General features: G+C 32.9%; 1 protein-coding gene across 4 annotated transcripts in view; it reads right to left on the bottom strand.

Moving 5' to 3' along the window:
* SNX13 (sorting nexin 13) overlaps positions 1–19,817 on the bottom strand; it is a 156,607-nt gene that overhangs the window by 38,382 nt on the left and 98,408 nt on the right. For all 4 annotated transcript variants that reach the window (XM_054496852.2, XM_054496853.2, XM_063667497.1 and 1 more), the window contains 5 exons: positions 16,352–16,451; positions 10,586–10,779; positions 5,528–5,632; positions 4,824–4,956; positions 782–819 (listed from right to left, as the gene is read on the bottom strand). In XM_054496852.2, coding sequence (XP_054352827.1) covers positions 782–819; positions 4,824–4,956; positions 5,528–5,632; positions 10,586–10,779; positions 16,352–16,451 — 570 coding nt within the window. The remainder of the gene's footprint in view (positions 1–781; positions 820–4,823; positions 4,957–5,527; positions 5,633–10,585; positions 10,780–16,351; positions 16,452–19,817) is intronic.

Below are 19,817 nucleotides of genomic sequence, written 5' to 3'. Positions count from 1 at the left end.
AAGTAATGCAGGTAGGAGGAAAAACAAAACAAACAACACCTTACCTGTTTTTCCCCTCCCCAACCCAGCCAAACTGGACTGAAACCTTCACAGAACACTAATATTTCTTCCTAACAGCATCTTAGAAAATACAAGGCTGGATACATAACAGAACTAAAACTTTCATTATTTTACACTGTACCTTGAATATATAAAATGCCGATGACAGTTGAGATTCTAAAAACATGTCTTTCTAACCTCTAATCATTAAGGATGTAGTTGCTGTAAAACCGTCTAAACTTACAAAAAAATTTTCTTGTTTACAATGACCTGAATTTGTTTTAGTGTAGACTTAAAGAAATATCTATTCGGTTTTGGTTATCCCCACTAGTTTTATATTTCTTTCTAAATACAAGAGGAGAAAAAAACTGATTCCAATACAAACATTTATTGTGTCACGAACTTATTGCCTATCATAGCAATTTAGTAATCATAGTAATTTAAACATGCTAAATACTGGAATTGAAAATAATGAAATCAATTTATTTATAAAATGCAGAAAAGCAATTATGCAGGTATAACCTAAGCCAATTTTTTAAATAAAGATAAAATATAATTTTTAAGTTCTAATTCAGATGCCTTATATGTGAACTTAGCATTTCTTTAAAAGCATAATAACTTTTTACAATACTAAAGGATGATTTGGGGCCTTCTTTATATATCATTTATTTACATATGTTAAGGCTCAGCCTTTTACATTATTTTCAAGTCACTTTAATAAAGTACCCATAATAGTACTTACCAAATTTATGCTTCCTGTAGGAGACCCATTAAAAGATTCTGCAGGGGGGAAATTCAACTTAGTATACAGCAAAAAAACTTTAAAACGGTTGCTTTATCTAAGGTTCAAACACTAAGAATGAAAGTCACATAAGCCAAGATATAACATAATAGTAAAAAAAAAAAAAAAAAACTGTGGATACTCCCAAAAACTTGATCCCTTAAAGTCCCACGGTTTTCTAAGCCAGACATTTAAGTGACAATATAGTATGTACCTGATAGCTGGCCAAAAATCAAAAAGGCATTCGTGTTCAGGAGAGTAATTATTAGATGTTTTTATTCTCATGATATCAAATAAGTTGCCTAATACAACATAAGCATGAGGAAAGCACTGCAGAATGAGGCCCATTAGGAAACACCAGCACTATTTTGTAACTTCTGTCTCACTGGATTAAGAAAGATTACAAATAAAATCAGTCTGTAGTGCAAGGGATAAACAGACTTATTTTTAATAGGTCTATTAAGTTCTCTTATTCTTGGTGGTAGATTATCTTGAAAACACTGGAAGTCCAGATTTTTAAATCAATATATAACTAATAAACAAAAAGACAGTTAAAACTCCATATGCAATTCCATTTAATTAAAAAGCAACTAGGAAAAATTAATGTTAGAGAATAAGTCAATGTTAGATTATTAACATTAATGTCAAACAACAATCTTTTCCCTTAGAGTTTTATTATAAATCTAAGAAAATTAAGTTACCAATTAAGGTGTTCCTTTATTAAACACATAAACAAATCTATGGTAAGGCAATATTCATACACAGTTTAATATATGGTTTCGAGCACTTAAGAGATTATTTATGAATTTAGTTCTCTAAATGGGTCTTCAAAAAAGCAAGATGACTATTTCTACAAGGAGGTGGCTGATATTGCCTTCCAAATTTACTCTAAATTCTCAAGAACATATCTTGGTTCTTCAGCCCTTTGGTCATAAAAAAATGGGAATTTCACCTAGGATTATCCCTTGGTGATACTTAAAATGAGTAAAATAGTTCTCTATCCTCCTTATTCAATTATATGCCTCCTACCTCTTCTGTAGTCTGCCCACCTCTTAAATCTTCCCACCAAAGACAAGTCAAGTTAAAGGAGAATTTGGGAGCAAAATAGGGCATAGTTCATTTTCTTGATCAACAAACAATAAGAAGATCCAGAAATACAGTATAAAATCAATCTTGGTCGACATTTAATCAAGAATTGGATGACTACCTACAAACATTAGAAAACAAAAGAAAGCACTGTTCAACATGGTGAGAAAAATAATGTTGAGATTAAAATTTAAAAAGGAAAGCATAATTCATATAGTTTTAAAAGCCTATGAGACTGTTTTAATAAAGGAGAAAATATCTACTTTTAAAATAATTTCATAACTAAAGAAAGTAATAATGAATAAAGAGAAAGGGCAAAGGAAGAAATGAGGAGAAAAGGAGAGAGGAGAGATAGTAAGCACAAGCAAGCCAACCAGCTAATTCTCTACCTACTGTTAAGTTTGGTTAAATAGGAATGAAATTTCTACTCAAGCAAAGAAAAACCACCAGAGGATACAGTACTATACCATATGATACGACTTGGTCCTTTAATTTTAGGCTCAAATGTAGACTACTTTAAAAAAAATCAGCTGTACATTAATCCCTAGGTTAGATAATTATTTCAGAACGTCTAAAAGGTGGTCAAAATTTCAGAATGTCTAAAAAATGCATGTAGTGCTCAGCAGCTTAATTTTAAAAGTCAGAAAACTAATTTATAACAAAAAACGTGGAAAGGCCTATTTTTGATTAAATAATCATATAAAAAGAAGTATATCAGAAGCATTACTAGTTGAGAAAGGTAAACCAGTGGCCTAAAACCTAAACACTGACAAAGACAACAAAGCTGACAGTTACTTTAAATAGTAATGTTTCATATTATACCCATCACTCCATATACTTTTTTCGAATGGTTTCAAAAAAGGGATAGGTAATTTCACAGTATAAAACTCATCAATTAGGAAACAAAATATTAGAGAGCAATGTCCTAGAAAGACAATAAGATACCTAAGTATATAATCTCAAACTACAATCAATGATTCAAATGTGAGGGGTTACTCAATGACTGACATATAAGAGAAGCATATTTACTTCAGATCAAAACCAGTTCCAAAACATTTTTTTTTAATGTACTTCATGTTTTAAAAAAGTACAGTATATCATTTTAGGAAGTTTGAGATTGCTTATAGTTTGCTTCCAATAGCTGTACTGAAGAAGACAGACTGGCTAGAAAGATATGAATGGAAGCTAGAAATCCATTTAAAAGACTGGAAGCGTTCTTAAGTTACAGGATCAAAAATTACTTCCACAGAATATATTGCTACTATCACCAGTTTAAATTACACATTACTTAGAAGCCCACACAATTAGTTGGTTATGACTTTGTCTTCTCTCTTTCTGAGTCACATAGCAAATCCACTTCACAAATACTAAGAAATTTATAAAATAGATAAAATTAGTATAAACAACAAAAACTTTTATAATAGTCATTTTAGGATGGTTAGTTGACAAAGTTGCTATTGCAAATTTCATAGCATCTCTATAAAAGAACATTTTTCAACAGAGTAAGTACAGATATATACAACAAACTAGAGGTACATACAATTTTACTATTCAACTCAAAGAAGAACTCTTTTTTTTTTAAATCTTCCTTAATTATGCAATCAAAATCAGTTAATACACTATTCCAATTGTACACATAAGTAAACTTGAAAGAGTATTAATTTAAAAACCCAAGGCATCAGATAAATAATCAAAACAAAAGTTACTAAACTTCAAATGTAAACTTCAGTAACTAGATTTGTTAGATTATTTAAAAAACAAAATCTCACTAGTGTAGACAAAGGGATAGGAGGTGGAGGAAAGGGGAGGCTGGGAGACTTCCATAACAGAGGTATTTTTTAAAGCAGTGCTCACTACCTAACAGCTCTATTTTATCTCCATTCCCAAGTGTGCTTGCCATAAAACCTATTCATAAGTAAACAGTCGTAACTGAAGCACTTTTTTAAAATACTTAAATCTTTCCCGTTTACTTTTTATTGACTTCATTCACTTGGTAGAACATACCAGAAAGATCATCAAACCCTAGATATTTAATTAGAGCTTAATAAATACTTCTGAATTGAATCACAAGTTAATGATCATTGGGCCTAAGAATTTGGAAACTTGTGTTCTAAAGGCTATCCCTCCCACTAGTCTTATATAACTCACTATTTACTAATAAAAATCGATACTTGTGTTTTACTTTATAAATCATTTTCAAACGCATAATTCCATTTAAATCTAACAATGACTAATCTAAGATATATCAGGATATTATTCCAGATTTACCAACTCAGAAAAACGAGGCTTGAAGAATTTAAGCAGTTGGACAACATCACAGGTAGTAAGTGGTAGAATGGGAGTAAAATCTAAATATTCTGACTCTTAAACCATTTTTTTCACTATAACATGTAAATAGATCTCATTATCCTCATTTGAAAAAACCGAAGGTTGGAATAAATGACTCTTGCGGCTTTTTCTAGCTCAAAAGTCTCTCACACTGTGTAGAATTTGGAAAAGTACACAATTAAAGAGATTTAAAACTGTAGTTTTTTAATAATGCTTTATAGTTTATGATATACTGAGTCATTACTTATTGCATATTAAATCTTCTCAATAATTCTATTATTAATCATGAATATTGTTACTTATTCACAAAAGGGAAACTGCCATAAAAATATTTTAGTGACTCACCTGAAGAAAACATTCTTCTTTAAGAATTCAAGGCTTCTATAGTTATATTCTAATCCATTATTAAATTTTCAACATTTTAATTTAGTATAGTCACTAAACTTTGTCATTCATTGTAGATTTTTAAATATATTACAGTTTATATTTGGACTCCAACAACATTTTTAACTTATACAAAAGCTCTTTTGGTAAGCAGAATATATATAAATATATATGCATATTATTTGTAAAATGGGTGCCACCTTACCTCCATCCCCATCATCGGATCCTCTGAAACTAGGATCTTTTAACATGTCAAGCTCAGCTAACATGCGCACATAAAGTGCATTCTGCCTGAAGGAAGGATAAAATCTTTCATCTCGTAGCATCAATTCATACACCTTGGTGAAATAAATCAAGATATTCAACAATTAATACAGGTATGTGGTGATTTTTACAAAACACAATTTCACCAAAAGACACATTGAGGTCTTGCCATAATGTATCATAGTTACAAGCTGTCAGCAATAAGACTATTTTACAACTAATGATTTCCTCTGATCCCTCCAGTAACTAAATTATATTGAAAAAAATCCTACTGCAACACAAGTCACAGACAGCACGTTCTAGGAATTGTTTTCTAAGAAACAAGTAAATGTAAAGGTTCAAGGCTCATGTTAAAATGAATTGAAAGACATGTCATTTATATGGCATCAGTTCATCAAATTCTGAGACTAGAATCTCTAGCTCTACAATCAAATTCATATAAAACAACTCAACTTAAGGATTTTCCTCAGAAAATTAACGAAATAAACAATACTGGTTTACATTTCTGGAATTGAGAAGTATAATTGCCATAGCTTATCTTTTTAATACCACTCTACTTTTAAAAAGTTTTTAAAAACTAATTACATTACATAGAAGTTTTTTTTTCAAAAAAGATAAAATGATAAATGCTGTACATAATAATACCTTCCTTTGAATGTCATCAAAGATTTCAGGGGTTGGATCTTCATGATTCAAAGTATCTGCTAATTTTGCTACTAAATAGTCATCAACAGTAACTCTTGGAGATGCCTAACAGAGAAAAATAATAGTAATGATCTCCGTAATTTCTTAATACAAGATGATACTTGATAGTACGATAATAATGGAATCATATTATTGAAAATAACTGGCAGGTAGGAATCACTGGTTTGTAAATGACACCTTGATGTTTAAGAAGGATGAAACAAGACTAAACCCTTCTCTTCCTCATGTACTACATAGCAGGCTGGTAAACAAACACGGATTTAAATTTCAACTTTTGCCTAGCAAGTTATCTCTCACTAAGCTTCATTTACCCCATCTGCAAAATGGAGATAATACTATATAAGGTTATTTAAGATTATTGTAAGGATTAAAAGAGATCTATATAAGATATATACCATAGTGTCTAGCACATAGGAAACACTGTCATTAGGAGTTAGTGTTTAGTATTCAGTAGTACTAGATGTGTATTAATATGACTGCTGAACAAATAAGCCATTTTATTTATTATTTGACCCTAGAGAAACCTTTTGAATGTCCTTTAAAGAGACTACTGTTATCCTAAATTTGGTTTTATAACCAATGCTGCAGCAAAGTTCCAGTGTGATATGGGGAAAAAAAAGCCTTAAAATTAATTTAAGAACGTCCATTTCAAAGTATATAACACAAGGAAATACAAAACTTGACATTTCAACTTCAAAAGTTACTTTATTAAAAGAAAAAATGCTGAAAAGCTAGACATGTCAACAGCTTCAGCACATCAACTTTTGCATTTTCAGTTCTGAAAAGTGTGGAGAGTAAATGAATCCTAGAGACAACATTTAGAGAAACTAACAAAAACAAAAAGCATTATTTACATAACTTCTCTAATTTATCCAATAAAATAAAGAACAGGTAGATAAATCAAGAAAGGAGAAAAAAAAAGTAAACATCAGGATATAAATATGTAGGAAAAGGGCTATACAACTTCTAATGCCCCATTGTCAATTTGACGCTTTTGTTAGTAAACCTAAGTAGGTTGTGTGGTGGTTGTTTTTTTTGAGGGGGATGCTTATTTGTTTCGTGTTTCAGGGGGCAGTAGAGTTGCCCTGAAATAGAAACAGGAGAACTAAACAGCTTCAAGTATGTAACAAACATTAGAGAGGAATATGATGTTACTTGGTTTTGCCCTTTCATTTGCCCTCTAAGCTCACTAAACTCACTTTCTAGGAAATAAAAAGGGTGAATCTGAAACATAATATTTTACATTTATTTAAACTTTACTTTTTCCTATATATCTCAAGTACACAGAATAGATTAAGCCACATCTTTGGTATAGGATGACCACACTTTTAGTGTACCAACATGAAACACAACCAGTCAGGATCCCCTCTTCCAAAAACAGTAATACCAAAATAATACTTATATGGCCAGGCGTGATAGCTCATGCTTGTAATCTCAGCACTTTAGGAGGCTAAGACAGGTGGATCACTCAAGGCCATAAGTTCGAGAACAGCCTGGCCCACATGACAAAAACTCTGTCTCTCTAAAAAAATACAAAAATTAGCTGGGTGTGGGTGCATGCCCGCAATCCCACCTACTCAGGAGTCTGAGTCAAGAGAATTGCCTGAACCTGGGATGCAAAGGGTGCAGTGAGATTGTGCACTCCAAACTTTACGACAGAGTGAGACTCTGTCTCAAAAAAAACAAAACAACAACAAAAAAGAAATATTTGTACACATTTGTTATTACTTTAACGTGAAAATATAAAAGTGGATGTTTTCCCAAAATTATCTCTTAATGTGTATTCTTTACTTTTCTATTACAGAAGTGTGATTATTTAAACAAACCAATGGGACTAGTTAACAGTGGCAAATAATCTGTGTGAGAAAAATACAACAATATGTAATTTACAATGTTTCTGTCCTCTGATATACCAATTTAACTTTTTTTAAAACTCTATTGGATACTTAAATGTTATAGGCTATATTGTTTTGTATTCTTAAAATACAGAAAGACTTTTTAAAAGACAAATGTACATAAAAGAAAAATGTACATGCAAAACAAGTATTATCTATATTTAACAAAAATAATGACTTTTCTATCGAGTCCATGATGCAGTAGGGTATTTTTGCTTTTTCTGTTTCCTTCTCTAATAATACTTTTCTGAACTGCCTGCAGCCTTTAGGACATCTTTTTATGCAGTGTTACCACTGAATATAGTCAAACATAAAAATTCACCTTGATTTTTAGCTCTGCTCTTTTCAAGCCCACCTCACACTTATTTCTTGTGTCAATCCAATGTGAAGGATCAAGTCAAATAACCTTTATTAAAAAAAATTTTTTTTAGAGACAGAATATCGCTCTGTTACCCAGGCTGGAGCGCAATCATATGATCATGGCTCACTGCAGCCTTGATATCCTGGGATCAAGCAATCTTCCTGGCTCAGCCACCCAAGTGGCTAAGAATACAGCCTTGTGCCACCAACTCCAGCTAATTTTCTTTTTTCGTTTTCTTTCTGTAGATACAAGGTCTTGCTATGTTGTCCATGCTGGTCTCAAACTCCTGGCCTCAAGCAATCCTCCCACCTTGGGCTCCCAAAGCACTGGGATTTTAGGTGTGAGCCACTGCACCTAGCCTAAATATCCTTTCAACAAAATAATTTGGGAATGTAATAATTGGGATTTTATTTATTAAAAACAGGTTTTTAAATGTGTAGAAATTTGATTTCGGTGCTCAAAAAAAAGTCCAAAAACCATATATATGGCTTGTTTGATAGGTAGAGCAACTGTTTGTCAATCAGGTCTTTTTCATCTATAAATTCATCATATAGGCTATCCAGGCCTACAATGCTCATTTTTAAATACTTTGAAGCATAATGATGTCATCATAAGTTAAATCCCTTTATGAGGAAAAATGGTTTTTAAATAGACAGATAAACTTGTCAAATTGAAGTTCAATTTCAAATAAATTAGTTTTAGTAAAGAAATTTAGAAAATCCTGTTTAAGTTGGCTGTCCTTTTCTGGTGACACATTTTTTTTTAAATATTCAAGTAGTCTTATTTCAAAAACAGGAGTCATTTTGCTCACTATATGAGTTTTTATCACAACCTACATGTAACATCCAACAACTCAGGTCAGTCTGTCAACTCTTTTCTAGGCTGCTTTTGGCCTCGTCAAAAATCACCTACCAATTTTAGAGAAACAGTATATAAATTTCTGTTTACTGTAATCCTTTTCTCCATTTTCATTCAAAAAGTATTTCAAATTAGAGAAAGACATTTTTCTTGTCCTATACTTAAAAAAAAATGATTTTACCACAGACCAAGATTTTAGCATTTTTTCTATAGCCAGCAAGAATTAGACCTTATTAAGCAAATTATTTTATTTTCTATTTCTTCTTGAGTTAGTATGGCAATCTGTGTCTTACAATCTGTCCACTTTAAGCTGTTTAATTTGTTGTCATAAAGTTGATCATAATATTTGCTTACTCCTTTTAATTTCTGTGGGGTCAGGGTTCATGTCTCCTCTTTCATTTATGAATTTGGTTATCTGTGTCTTCTCCCATTTTTTCATGGCCAGTCTAGCTAAAGGTTGGACAATATTGTTGATATTTTCAGAGAACCAACTTTTGGTTTTAGATTTTCACTATGGTTTTTCTGTTTTCTATTCACTGATTCTCACAATAATCTTTGTTTCCTTTCTTCTGTTTGCCTTGGATTTATTTTTCATTTCCAGATTTTTAAGGTAAAAACTTAAGATTGTTGATTGTAGATCTTTTATCCTAGACATTTTTAAAGCTACAAATATTCTTCTAAGCACTAAGTAGCTGCATCTCATGAATTGATACAATGTATTTTCATTCTCAGTTAAAAATACTTTCTAGTTTCCTTGTCATTTCTTGTTGACTCAGAGGCTATTTAGAAATACGTTGTTTAATTTTCAATTGTTTGTAGTTCCCCCAAATTTCCTTTTGTTGATGTCTAATTTGATTCCATCTGATCAAAGAACAATTCCAATACTTTTAAATGGAGATGGCTTTTATGGCCTTGCAAATGATTTATCTTGGAGAATGTTTCACGTGTTCTGGAAAATAATGTGTATTTTGCTGTCGTTAGGGGAAACAGTCTATAGAATAATATACATATATTATATGTATTACAGTATTACATATATTACATATTACATATATAACAATATATACATATATTACAATATTATTAGAATTGTTATTAGAATATTAGAATTATTACAATATTATTAGATTACATTATTAGAATAATACATGTATTCTGTAAGTTCTAAAGCAATTCTATTCTACATATGTATTCTATACACTCTATAATAAAATAATCTATACAATTATATATTATATAAAATATATTCTATAGACGCTATAGATTATATTCTATAGAATTATAGTGTATTATATATATTCTATAGAATTACCATACAGTATATATATTATTCTATAGGATTAAGTGATTTATAATGTTTCTAAAGTCTTGTATATCCTTGATGTTTTTCTATCTAATTGTTTTATCAATTATCGAAAGTGGGGTATTGAAGTCTCCAACTATAACTATAGAATTGTCTCTCTTACCCTTCAATTCTGCAAATTTTTGTTTCATTCGTTGGGGGGCTCTGTTATTAAATGTATATATGTTTAATACATACATTTAAACATATATACATTTTTAAAATATATATAGGTACTCTCTTTTGTTTACTTTTGCATGCTTTATCTTTTTCTATCCTTTTACTTTCAGCCTGTGGTGAATCTAGTGTGTGACCTTGAATCTTGATTCTATCATTTAGTATTTGCATGACTGTGGCCATGATGATTTGACTGGCTAAACATCAGAATCTTCACTTAAACGAGGATACAGACAGACAGGAAGATTGTTAGTGATTAAAGGAGACAATGTTTTCGAGGTAGTCAGCCTGGCATAAGCAATGGATTACAAAAATTATTAATAATACTGCTAAAGAAGAAAACAGTAATCAAAATACAGCCTCACCTTTTCTGATAAATACTGTTCATAAATTCCAACAGCAGCTGCTCTTAAAAGACCTTTGGTTTGGTTGGTTTGATGTTTTCCATCTCTCTGACGACTTAATAAAACTTCTAGCTGCTGTTGGGCGGTAACCCGGTATCCTTCCACTGTCATCCAAAAGAACAGATGTGCTTGACCTCCAGTTTGCTGCATGTAATCTAGCAATCAAAAATCCATAATAACATAAATATTAGTGTCACACAATTTGGGGCCAATGTAGTTTTATGACAAGTAAAGAAGGATTAAAGTTTCAAGTGTTTAAAACTCCACATTTTGAAAATGTTTTAGCAAATCCCTGAGGTGAAAATATAGTTGTAAATTAGTTATGCTAAAAAACCAGTTATGTTAAAAACAAAAGTGAAGTCATGTATTTCAGAATTTTTTCAATCTCACTTTTCATGATAAAATCTCTAGTGAATAAATTTGTTACATAAAACATTCAACATTTGTTCTCAATAAAGATTGTTATAATATGAATATTTCTAGACATATTTTTAAAAATGACTCTTCAAATCATATACTTATATTTTATCACAAAAATGAAAACGTAGAGGTTTACTGAAAATGTCCTCCAGATAAAAGCAATCCTAATGTAATAGCAATAAGATCTAAATTAAAAAGTATATATTAAAATGGTATAAAAACAAAATCCCTCATGTACACATGAACAAAAATGATACAAACAGGTTATATACATTGTATGTTCCCAATAAAGTACTCTTTCTCAATGAATTTTAATTTGCATTAGAATTTCCTAGAATTTATTTTAAAAGCAGTTTGGTAAATGTACATTAGTTATGACAACTATTTCCCTCAAAACAAAATAAAGCTCTACCTCCATGGTTTCTAAAGAAAAACATTTCAGAGAATAAAGGGTGCACTGAATTTGGCATGCAAAATATTAACTACTTAAAATTTAATAATATTTAAAATTCTTAAAAATTTCAAAGAAGATGTGGGAGTGTGAAGCACCAGAATTCTCTCTCTCCACCTCTACAACAAGTGCAATGGCAGAATCTGATGTAACTAATTTGGAACTCTGGAATCTACTGATGATTTGCAACATTTAGGGGAAGGCTTGGGAAGTAAGCTTTGGTTAATCTCAGTCCATTTCAGCTCTTAGCACAACTGCAGCTACCATTCCCCACTCTCAGACCATTAGAACAAGTAGCTGTGCATGCACTCCAGAATTAGCTTGTACACAGCAAGTAGGAACCAGGGTTGACAAAAAACAACTTGTCCTTCAAATATTCAGGATCTAGGCTCTGACCGCACACTGCTGCTTCTGATCAAAGAGGTGCAGACAAATAGGCAGCCTTTGTTGTTGCGTATCTCTTGATTGGTCCAAGCCCCTTTCCTTTCTGCTGAAGTAACGAGCAAGGGATTTAGAAGACTGGCACCCTTTCTCCCTTGACTCCTACAGTTTTACCCTTATCTCCCTTTTGGAGCCATGCATTAAAAATGAGGACATTCAAAAGCAACCACATATGTGGGAAAATTAGAAAGTGACTATGCATGCCCAGGGAAAAGCACAAGCTCAGAATAGTCTTGAGAAGACAGTTTATACCTCAGGCTGATCACAGACAGCCTACATATTAAAAACAAAAACAGTAACAACAATAAAGAACAGCAAACCCTAAGGAAAGGGAAGAAAGTGATTTCCAGAGTTACATTATTAGATTCAAATAGCCAGTTATTCATACACACACACACACACACACAAACGCACACGCACATACACCCCAAGGCATACAAAGTACATGGCAAGTGTGGCCCATTCAAAGAGGAAAAAAAGCCAACATACATCAACAGAAACTGTCCCCAAAAAAGACCTGATGGAAGATCTACTAGATGAAGACTTTAAAACAACTACCTTAAAGATGCCCAAAAGACTAAAGAAAGACGTAAAAAAGTCAATAAAACAATCTATGAACAAAATAGAAAGATCAATAGATAGAAAACCTAGAAGAAACCAAAATAAAATGATGGAGGTGAAAAGTACATAACTAAAATAAAAAATGCACTAAAGGAAATTTAAGGTAGATTTGAGCAGACAGAGGAATCAGCAAATGTAAGGATAGATTAATAAAAGTTTTAGATTCAAGAAACCGAATGTAAAAATATAAAGAAGAGTAAACAGAGCCTAAGTGACCTGCTGGACCAAGTTACATGTGGGAGTTCTACAAGGAGAAGAAAGAGAGAAACAGGCAGATCATATTTGAAGAAATGACTGAAAATTTCCCAAATTTGAAGAAAGGCATGAATATAAACATCCAAAAAGCTCAACAATCTCCAACTAAGATGAATTCAAAGATATCCACATGGAGACACATTATAATTGAACTTTCAAAAAATAAATCATCTGAAAGCAGAAAGAGAAAAACAACACATACAAAATATCCAAAAGATTATCAGCAGATTTCTTTCAAGAAACTTTGGAGGCCAGAAGGTGATGGAGTGATATTCAAAGTGCTAAAAGAAAAATACTGTCAACCAAGTTCCTATATCTGGCAAAACTATACTTCACAATGAGAGAGAAGTAAGGATTCCCAGATAAACAAAAGCAAAGGAAGCATCTTACCATAAGACCTGCCTTGCAAAATGTGCTGAAGGGTAAATTAAACTAAAGGACCCTAGATAGTAACTTAGTACCTTGAAATCATATGAAGAAATAAATATCTCAGTAAAAATAAAAATATGGGCAATTATAAAAGCTAGTATTATTACAATGATTTGTAACTCTATTTTTTGTTTTCTATGTGACTGGAAAGACAAATACAATTTTTTAAAAAATCAACTATCAGTCTGAAAGCCAGAAATATACTTTGTTACTGCACATCCTGGTTTCTACATCATTTGCAAAAGTAACTCATTTAAAAGAACTATTAGTTCATATTTTGAACACACAATTTGTAAAGACTTAGTTTTGTGACATCATCAAAAGAGGGAAGGTGACAGAGCTGTAAAGGAGAAAAGTTTTGAATACATTTGAAATTAAGCTGACATAATTTCAAATTACAGTGTTATAAATTTAGGATGTTACATGTAATCCCCATAGTAACCACAAAGAAAATGGCTACATAATATACATAAGAGGAATGAGAAAGAAATTTAAACATGTCACTACAAAAAAATCAACTAAATACAAAAGAAGTCAGTTATGTAGAAAATGACTATCAAAAAAGACATAAAGCATGTAGAAAACAAATAACAAGATGACAGAACTCTTTCCTTATAAATAATTACTTTACATGTAAATTGATTAAACTTTCTAATCAAAAGACAGAGACTGGCAGAATGGATTAAAAAAATCAATCCAATGATATACTGTCTACAAAGACTTTAGATACAAAGACATAAATAAATTGAAAGTGAATGGATGAAAAATCACATCACATGCAGACAGTAACCAAAATAGAGCAGGGGAGGCTATACTAGTATTAGGTAAAATAGACTTTAAATCAAAAATGGTTAAGATGTAAATAAGGTCATTATATATTAATAAAAGATTCAGCATAACAAAATGATACAACAATTATAAACAGTTACATACCTATTAACAGATCACCAAAATATATGAAGCAAACACAGACAGATTTGAAGGGAAAAAGAGACAGTGCCACAATAATAGTTGGAGACTTCAATGCCCCGCTCTCAGTAACGGATAGACCCAGACAGAAGATAAGTATAGAAATAGAGGACTTAACACAATATACCAGGTAGATTTAACAAACATACAGAACACTTCCCAACAACAGCATACAGCTTCTTCTCAGGTACACATGGAATATTTTCTAAACAGACCATACAGTGGGCCACAAATTGAGTCTTGTAAAGTTTTTAAAAATGGGTATCATGCAAAGTATCTTCTCCAACTACAATGGGATAAAATTATAAATCAATAACAAAATTAAAACTGGAAAACTCATATATTTTTGGAAATCAAACAACACACTTTTTATTTACCCTACTTATCCTCTGAAAACATGAAAACACACTCACACAACCAATGGATCAAAGAAGAAATCACAAGAGAAATTAGAAAATACATAAAGATTAATTAAAACAAACATAACATACCAAACTAATGGGACACAGCAAAAAGGAAAATCTCAAATCATCTTTCCTTATGTTGTAAAGCTTTCTAACTTTACAACATAAGGCAACAGAAAAAGAACAAATTAAACCCAAAGCTAGCAGAAGGAAGGAAATAGTAAAGATTAGAGCAGAGATAAACAAAAGAGAGAACAGAAAAACAATGGTAAAAGTCAATGAAAGCAATAGTTGATTCTTTGAAAAGAGTGACAAAATTGACAAACATTTATCTAGGAGAACAAAAAGAGAAAAGACTCAAATTACTAAAATCGGAAGTGAAAGTGGGGATATTACTAATGACTCTACAAAACTAAAAGTACTATGAACAATTGTATGCCAATAAATCGGATATCCTAGTAGAAATGGAAAAATTCCTAGAAACAGAAAATCTACCAAAACTAAATCATGAAGAAATTGAAAATCTGAGGAGACTGATAGGTAGTAAGGAGAATGAATCAGTAACCAAAAATCCTCAATAAAGAAAAGACCTGGACCTGAATAGCTTTACTGGTGAATTCTATCAAACATTTAAAGAAAAGTAACACCAATCCTTTTTAAATTTTTCCAAAAAATTAAACAGGAAACACTTCCTAACTCGTTCTATGAGGCCAGCATTATCCTGAAAACAGAACCAGATAGAGTGTACAAGAAAACTACAGACCAATGTTCCTTATAAATATAGATGTAAAAATCCTCCATAAAATACTAGCAAAACAAATTCAGCAGCATATTAAAGAAATCATACACCATAACTAAGGTGGCATATATTCCTGGAATCCAAAGACGGTTGAACATGCAAAAAAAAAAATCAGTCTAATACAGTACAACAGAATGAAGGATAAACACCACATCTTGATGCCCAAAAAGCATATCACAAAATGCAACACACTTTCATGACAAAAACACTCAATAAACTAGGAACAGAAGGCTACTATCTCAAAATAATAAAAGCTGTATCTGAAAAAGCCCACAGTGAATAATATACTCAATGCTTAAAGACAGAATACTTTTGTTTAAGATCAGGAACAAGACAAAGATTAAGATCAGGAACAAGACAAAGATTAAGATCAGGAACAAGACAAAGATGCCTGTGTTTGCCACTTCGTTTCAACGTAGTACTGGAAGTACTAGGCAGAGAAATTAGGAAAAGTGGAGGGAGGGGAGAAGAGGTAAGGGAAGAAGCAAGTGTGTGCGTGTGTACACACACACACACATGAATATTATTCAGCATTAAAAAGGAAGGAAATACTCACATATGCTATAACATGGATAAAACCTGAGGGCATATCCATGTTAAGTGAGTAAGCCAGCCACAAAAAGGCAAATATTGTACAATTCCACCTACGTGAGGTACTTAGGAGTAGTCAAAATCATAGAGACAGAAAGCAGAATGATGGCTGCAGGGGTTGAGGGTGTGGGGAATGGAGAGAGTTGGTTTTTAATGAGTAGAGTTTCAGTTTTGGAAGATAAAAATAGTTCTGGAGACTCTGTACAACATCATGAATACATTTAATATCACTGAAATATACACTTAAAAGTAGTTGAGATACTAAATTTTATGTGTATTTTACCACAATAAAAAATCAAAAAAGAAATTCAATGGCTATATCATTTAAATAGAATTGATCTACCTACCCATAAAAAATTGTAGTGCAACATTGTCTACAAGAATGCTGTCCAGGGGGACTGTGCAAAGTTTCCCAAAGTTTGCTGCAAGTTTCACAGTATTTATTTCCTACGGGCAAAAGTGAATATAAGTTAATATTTTATCTAATCATTCATTGTTAAAGATGTTTACATAAATATAAGGAAAAAAATCAAGCTAAAATGGAGTAAAGATGAAGTTTTTCCCTTCTCATGCATGTTGTTTCCCAATAGATATACATTCTGTGAATTTAAATTCCTAGTTAAGAGTTGCTTAGCAAATTAAAAATATTAATATATTAAAAATAATAGCATTCAATTCTTTCAATATAAAATAAATAGAAATCACTATATTTTCAATTATTCTCTATCTCTATATCTTCCAAATGAAAATGAACATTCCAAAGGTTAAAAGGGTGAAGGAAATATTTAATATATGCAAGAATTTTAAAAACTCAACATTTTCATGTATAAAGTCTATTTACTACTAGGAAAACAAAATATTCCTAAAGAGTAATTTTGCTCCTAACTCAGTCAAATCTCTAATTATTAGAGAAAATATGTTTTTTTTCCAGACTCTCTAAACAGTGAATTTCAGACATACTTTTTAAAGTCACAGAGCAAGGAAACAATCTACATATGAAAAAAAAAAAGTGAAAAATTGTGTCCAAAATTTAAAGGGCATCTACGTATCAGGCACTGGGCTAGTTACATTACACATATTACTTCATTTAATCTGCACAGCAATCCTGTTGGATATGTATCACCACGTCTACTTAACAAACAAGGAAAACGAAGATGAAAAAGGTTGCCTATTAAGTCACAAAGCCGGTAAGTATGACTACATGTTTTCAAATGCTGCTGCCCTTTCCAGTAAGAGCCATGATGTTTCTATGAATTATTTATTTTCACTGGCTTCTCTATATTCCCAAATCCATATTTCAGAACGCTCTATTTAAAAAAGAAAGATAAGCAGGTTTACTGCAAATGAAGTAGGCTGCCATATTCAGAGGCATATACTAAATTAAGCATAGGTGGTAAATAAAGGAAAATGCAGAGAATTTAAAAAAAAAACAAATCCATCTCTATAATTTGTATTTTCCTTCATATAAGTACTGAATAATAACAGCTAACTGACTTTAAATGTCTGGTAGAGAGCAATCTAGAGGCAGCACATGATTCCTACTAAGTCTCCCTTCTTCAAATTGTATCACCTCTTTCTCCTGCCCAGCAGCGGCTCCACAGATACAGGATGGGAAGGAAAATTCGCTGAGGATAAAGGTTTCTAAGATTTCAAGATAAGTAACATGGCTATATAACTGCAAATCCGTGGGGACTCTGAGTTTACTTACAAAGGAAAACACTGTATGATCTGAGCTCATTAAAAAATAAAGCTTGTATTCAAAATGGAATTGACAGGCTTGGAAACAAAATATCTAAATTTTAAAAGGATTCAATATCAAAAAGTGCCTGGGTAAATACACTGAGTAATGACGCTGAAAGATCACTACCTCTGAGATCTAGATAAGGAAGTAATTAAAGAAAAGCACAAGTGAAACCGTATCTTTCCTCTATGCTCATTTGCACGAGTATATAAACTAGTTTTAAAATAAAGTTAACAGAAACAAAGGTACACACACACACACACACACACACACACACACACAACAAATATGGGCCTCAAGTAATGTTTCTTAAGTTATAATTCACCTAGAAAACTAAATTTAAGGGGTTTTTTTGTTTTTTGTGTTTTTTTTGAGACGTAGTGTGGCTCTTGTTGCCCAGGCTGGAGTGCAATGGTGCGATCTCGGCTCACTGCAACCTCCGCCTCCTGGGTTCAAGCGATTCTCCTGCCTCAGCCTCCAGAGTAGCTGGGATTACAGGCATATGCCACCACGGTTTTTAGAAATAATTCTTCTATTCCTTAAGGAATTTAAATACACTGTAAAATTATAAGACCAGAGAGTCATAAATAAATTTTCAAAACAGAAAACCACAGCAAAAATGTGACCTCATGAAAAACCTAAGGGTATTTAAGAAATGCTTTTTCCTGCTTTAAAGCCCCAAATCTCTGCTCTCCTTTAGGGCAAAACTTCTCTAAAGAGCAACTATCATTACTGTTTCTAATTTACCTCTTCCCATTCTCTCATGGACAAACTCCAATTAAGATTTTTCTCCACTACTCCACAAAAAATGCTCTCATCAGATCACCAATAATCCAGAAGGTAGTAAGTCCAATGGCCAATTCTCAGTCTTCGTCTTTCTCCATGTTATCCTTTGATACACCTCTTCTTTCCCTTCTATAAACACTTTTAACATTTGGCTTCTGAGATATTGTTAGGGACAGGGGGCACAAAATTCTAGGCAGAAAAGGGTGGTCCCTGGTGAAATACCACCCACTCAAGCCAAAAAGCCTGAGCCCACAGCCCTAAATGAAAACTTATATCCCTGTTTTCCTGCTCAAATGTTGCCTTTTCCTAAACTACCCATGGCCGCATACCACCCCATCCTGTGCCTATAAAAAACTGAGCTGGTAGCCAGGCTACTCAGCTGGTAGCCAGGACTACGGCTGGATGTTGGAGAGAAGCGGCTCAACTTCAGAGGGACAGCTTGATGGCATAACTTCAGAAAGAATCGAAATGGAGACAGCCGGACTTCAGGGGAAGATTACCTACCCGCCCCATTCCCCTTTTCAGCTCCCCTTCCCGCTGAGAACCACTTTCATTGGCCATAAAATCTCCAGCATTTACCATCTTTCAATTCATTCATGCGACTTCATTTTTCCTGGACGCCAAATAAGAGCTCAGAAGCCATGAGTGTGCACACAAAAGGCTGTCACACTGGCCCTGTGCCCTCACCGGTGAAGGGCAGCCGCCTCATGCAAAAAGGCAAATGGTCCACTGAGCTGTTAACCCTTAAGCCATCCACAGATAGCAGAGCTAAGAGAGCACTGTAACACACCTTCTAGGGCTTTGGGACAGCTGTAGGGCCTGAACAGAGTTTGCTCTTGCCAGTGCTAATGCTTCTGGCCAGTTCCTCCACCCACTCACCTGTGTGCTCCCTCTCGCGAGGGGTGGAATACAGTGGGTCCGAGTGAGTGGAGTTTGATCCCACCAGTGCCGAAGTGGCAGGCTGGTTCTAGCACTCCACTCAAGTTCCCATTGGTTCGCTTGCGCGCTCCCCACCACAAAGAGTTGAGAACGGCAGGCTGAGTAGTAAACAAGACACCCCTGCTGCAAGTCCTGCGAAGGGGTCAGGGAAATACCCTGCTTCAATATCACATGCTCAGGTTTTCCTGCAATCTCACTGGCTATTTACTCTGTTTCTTTAGCTAGATTCTTTACTTTGTCTTAAACTCTGTTCACTGAAGTGTAGTAGGACCAAGTCACCAGTGCATTCCTACTTACACACACTCTTTTAGATAACATCATCCAGTCTCTCAACATTAAACATCTGA

Source organism: Pongo pygmaeus, chromosome 6, assembly GCF_028885625.2.
Source record: "Pongo pygmaeus isolate AG05252 chromosome 6, NHGRI_mPonPyg2-v2.0_pri, whole genome shotgun sequence".
Taxonomy (NCBI): Eukaryota; Metazoa; Chordata; class Mammalia; order Primates; family Hominidae; genus Pongo; species Pongo pygmaeus.
This window is presented reverse-complemented; position numbering and strand designations above follow the sequence as displayed.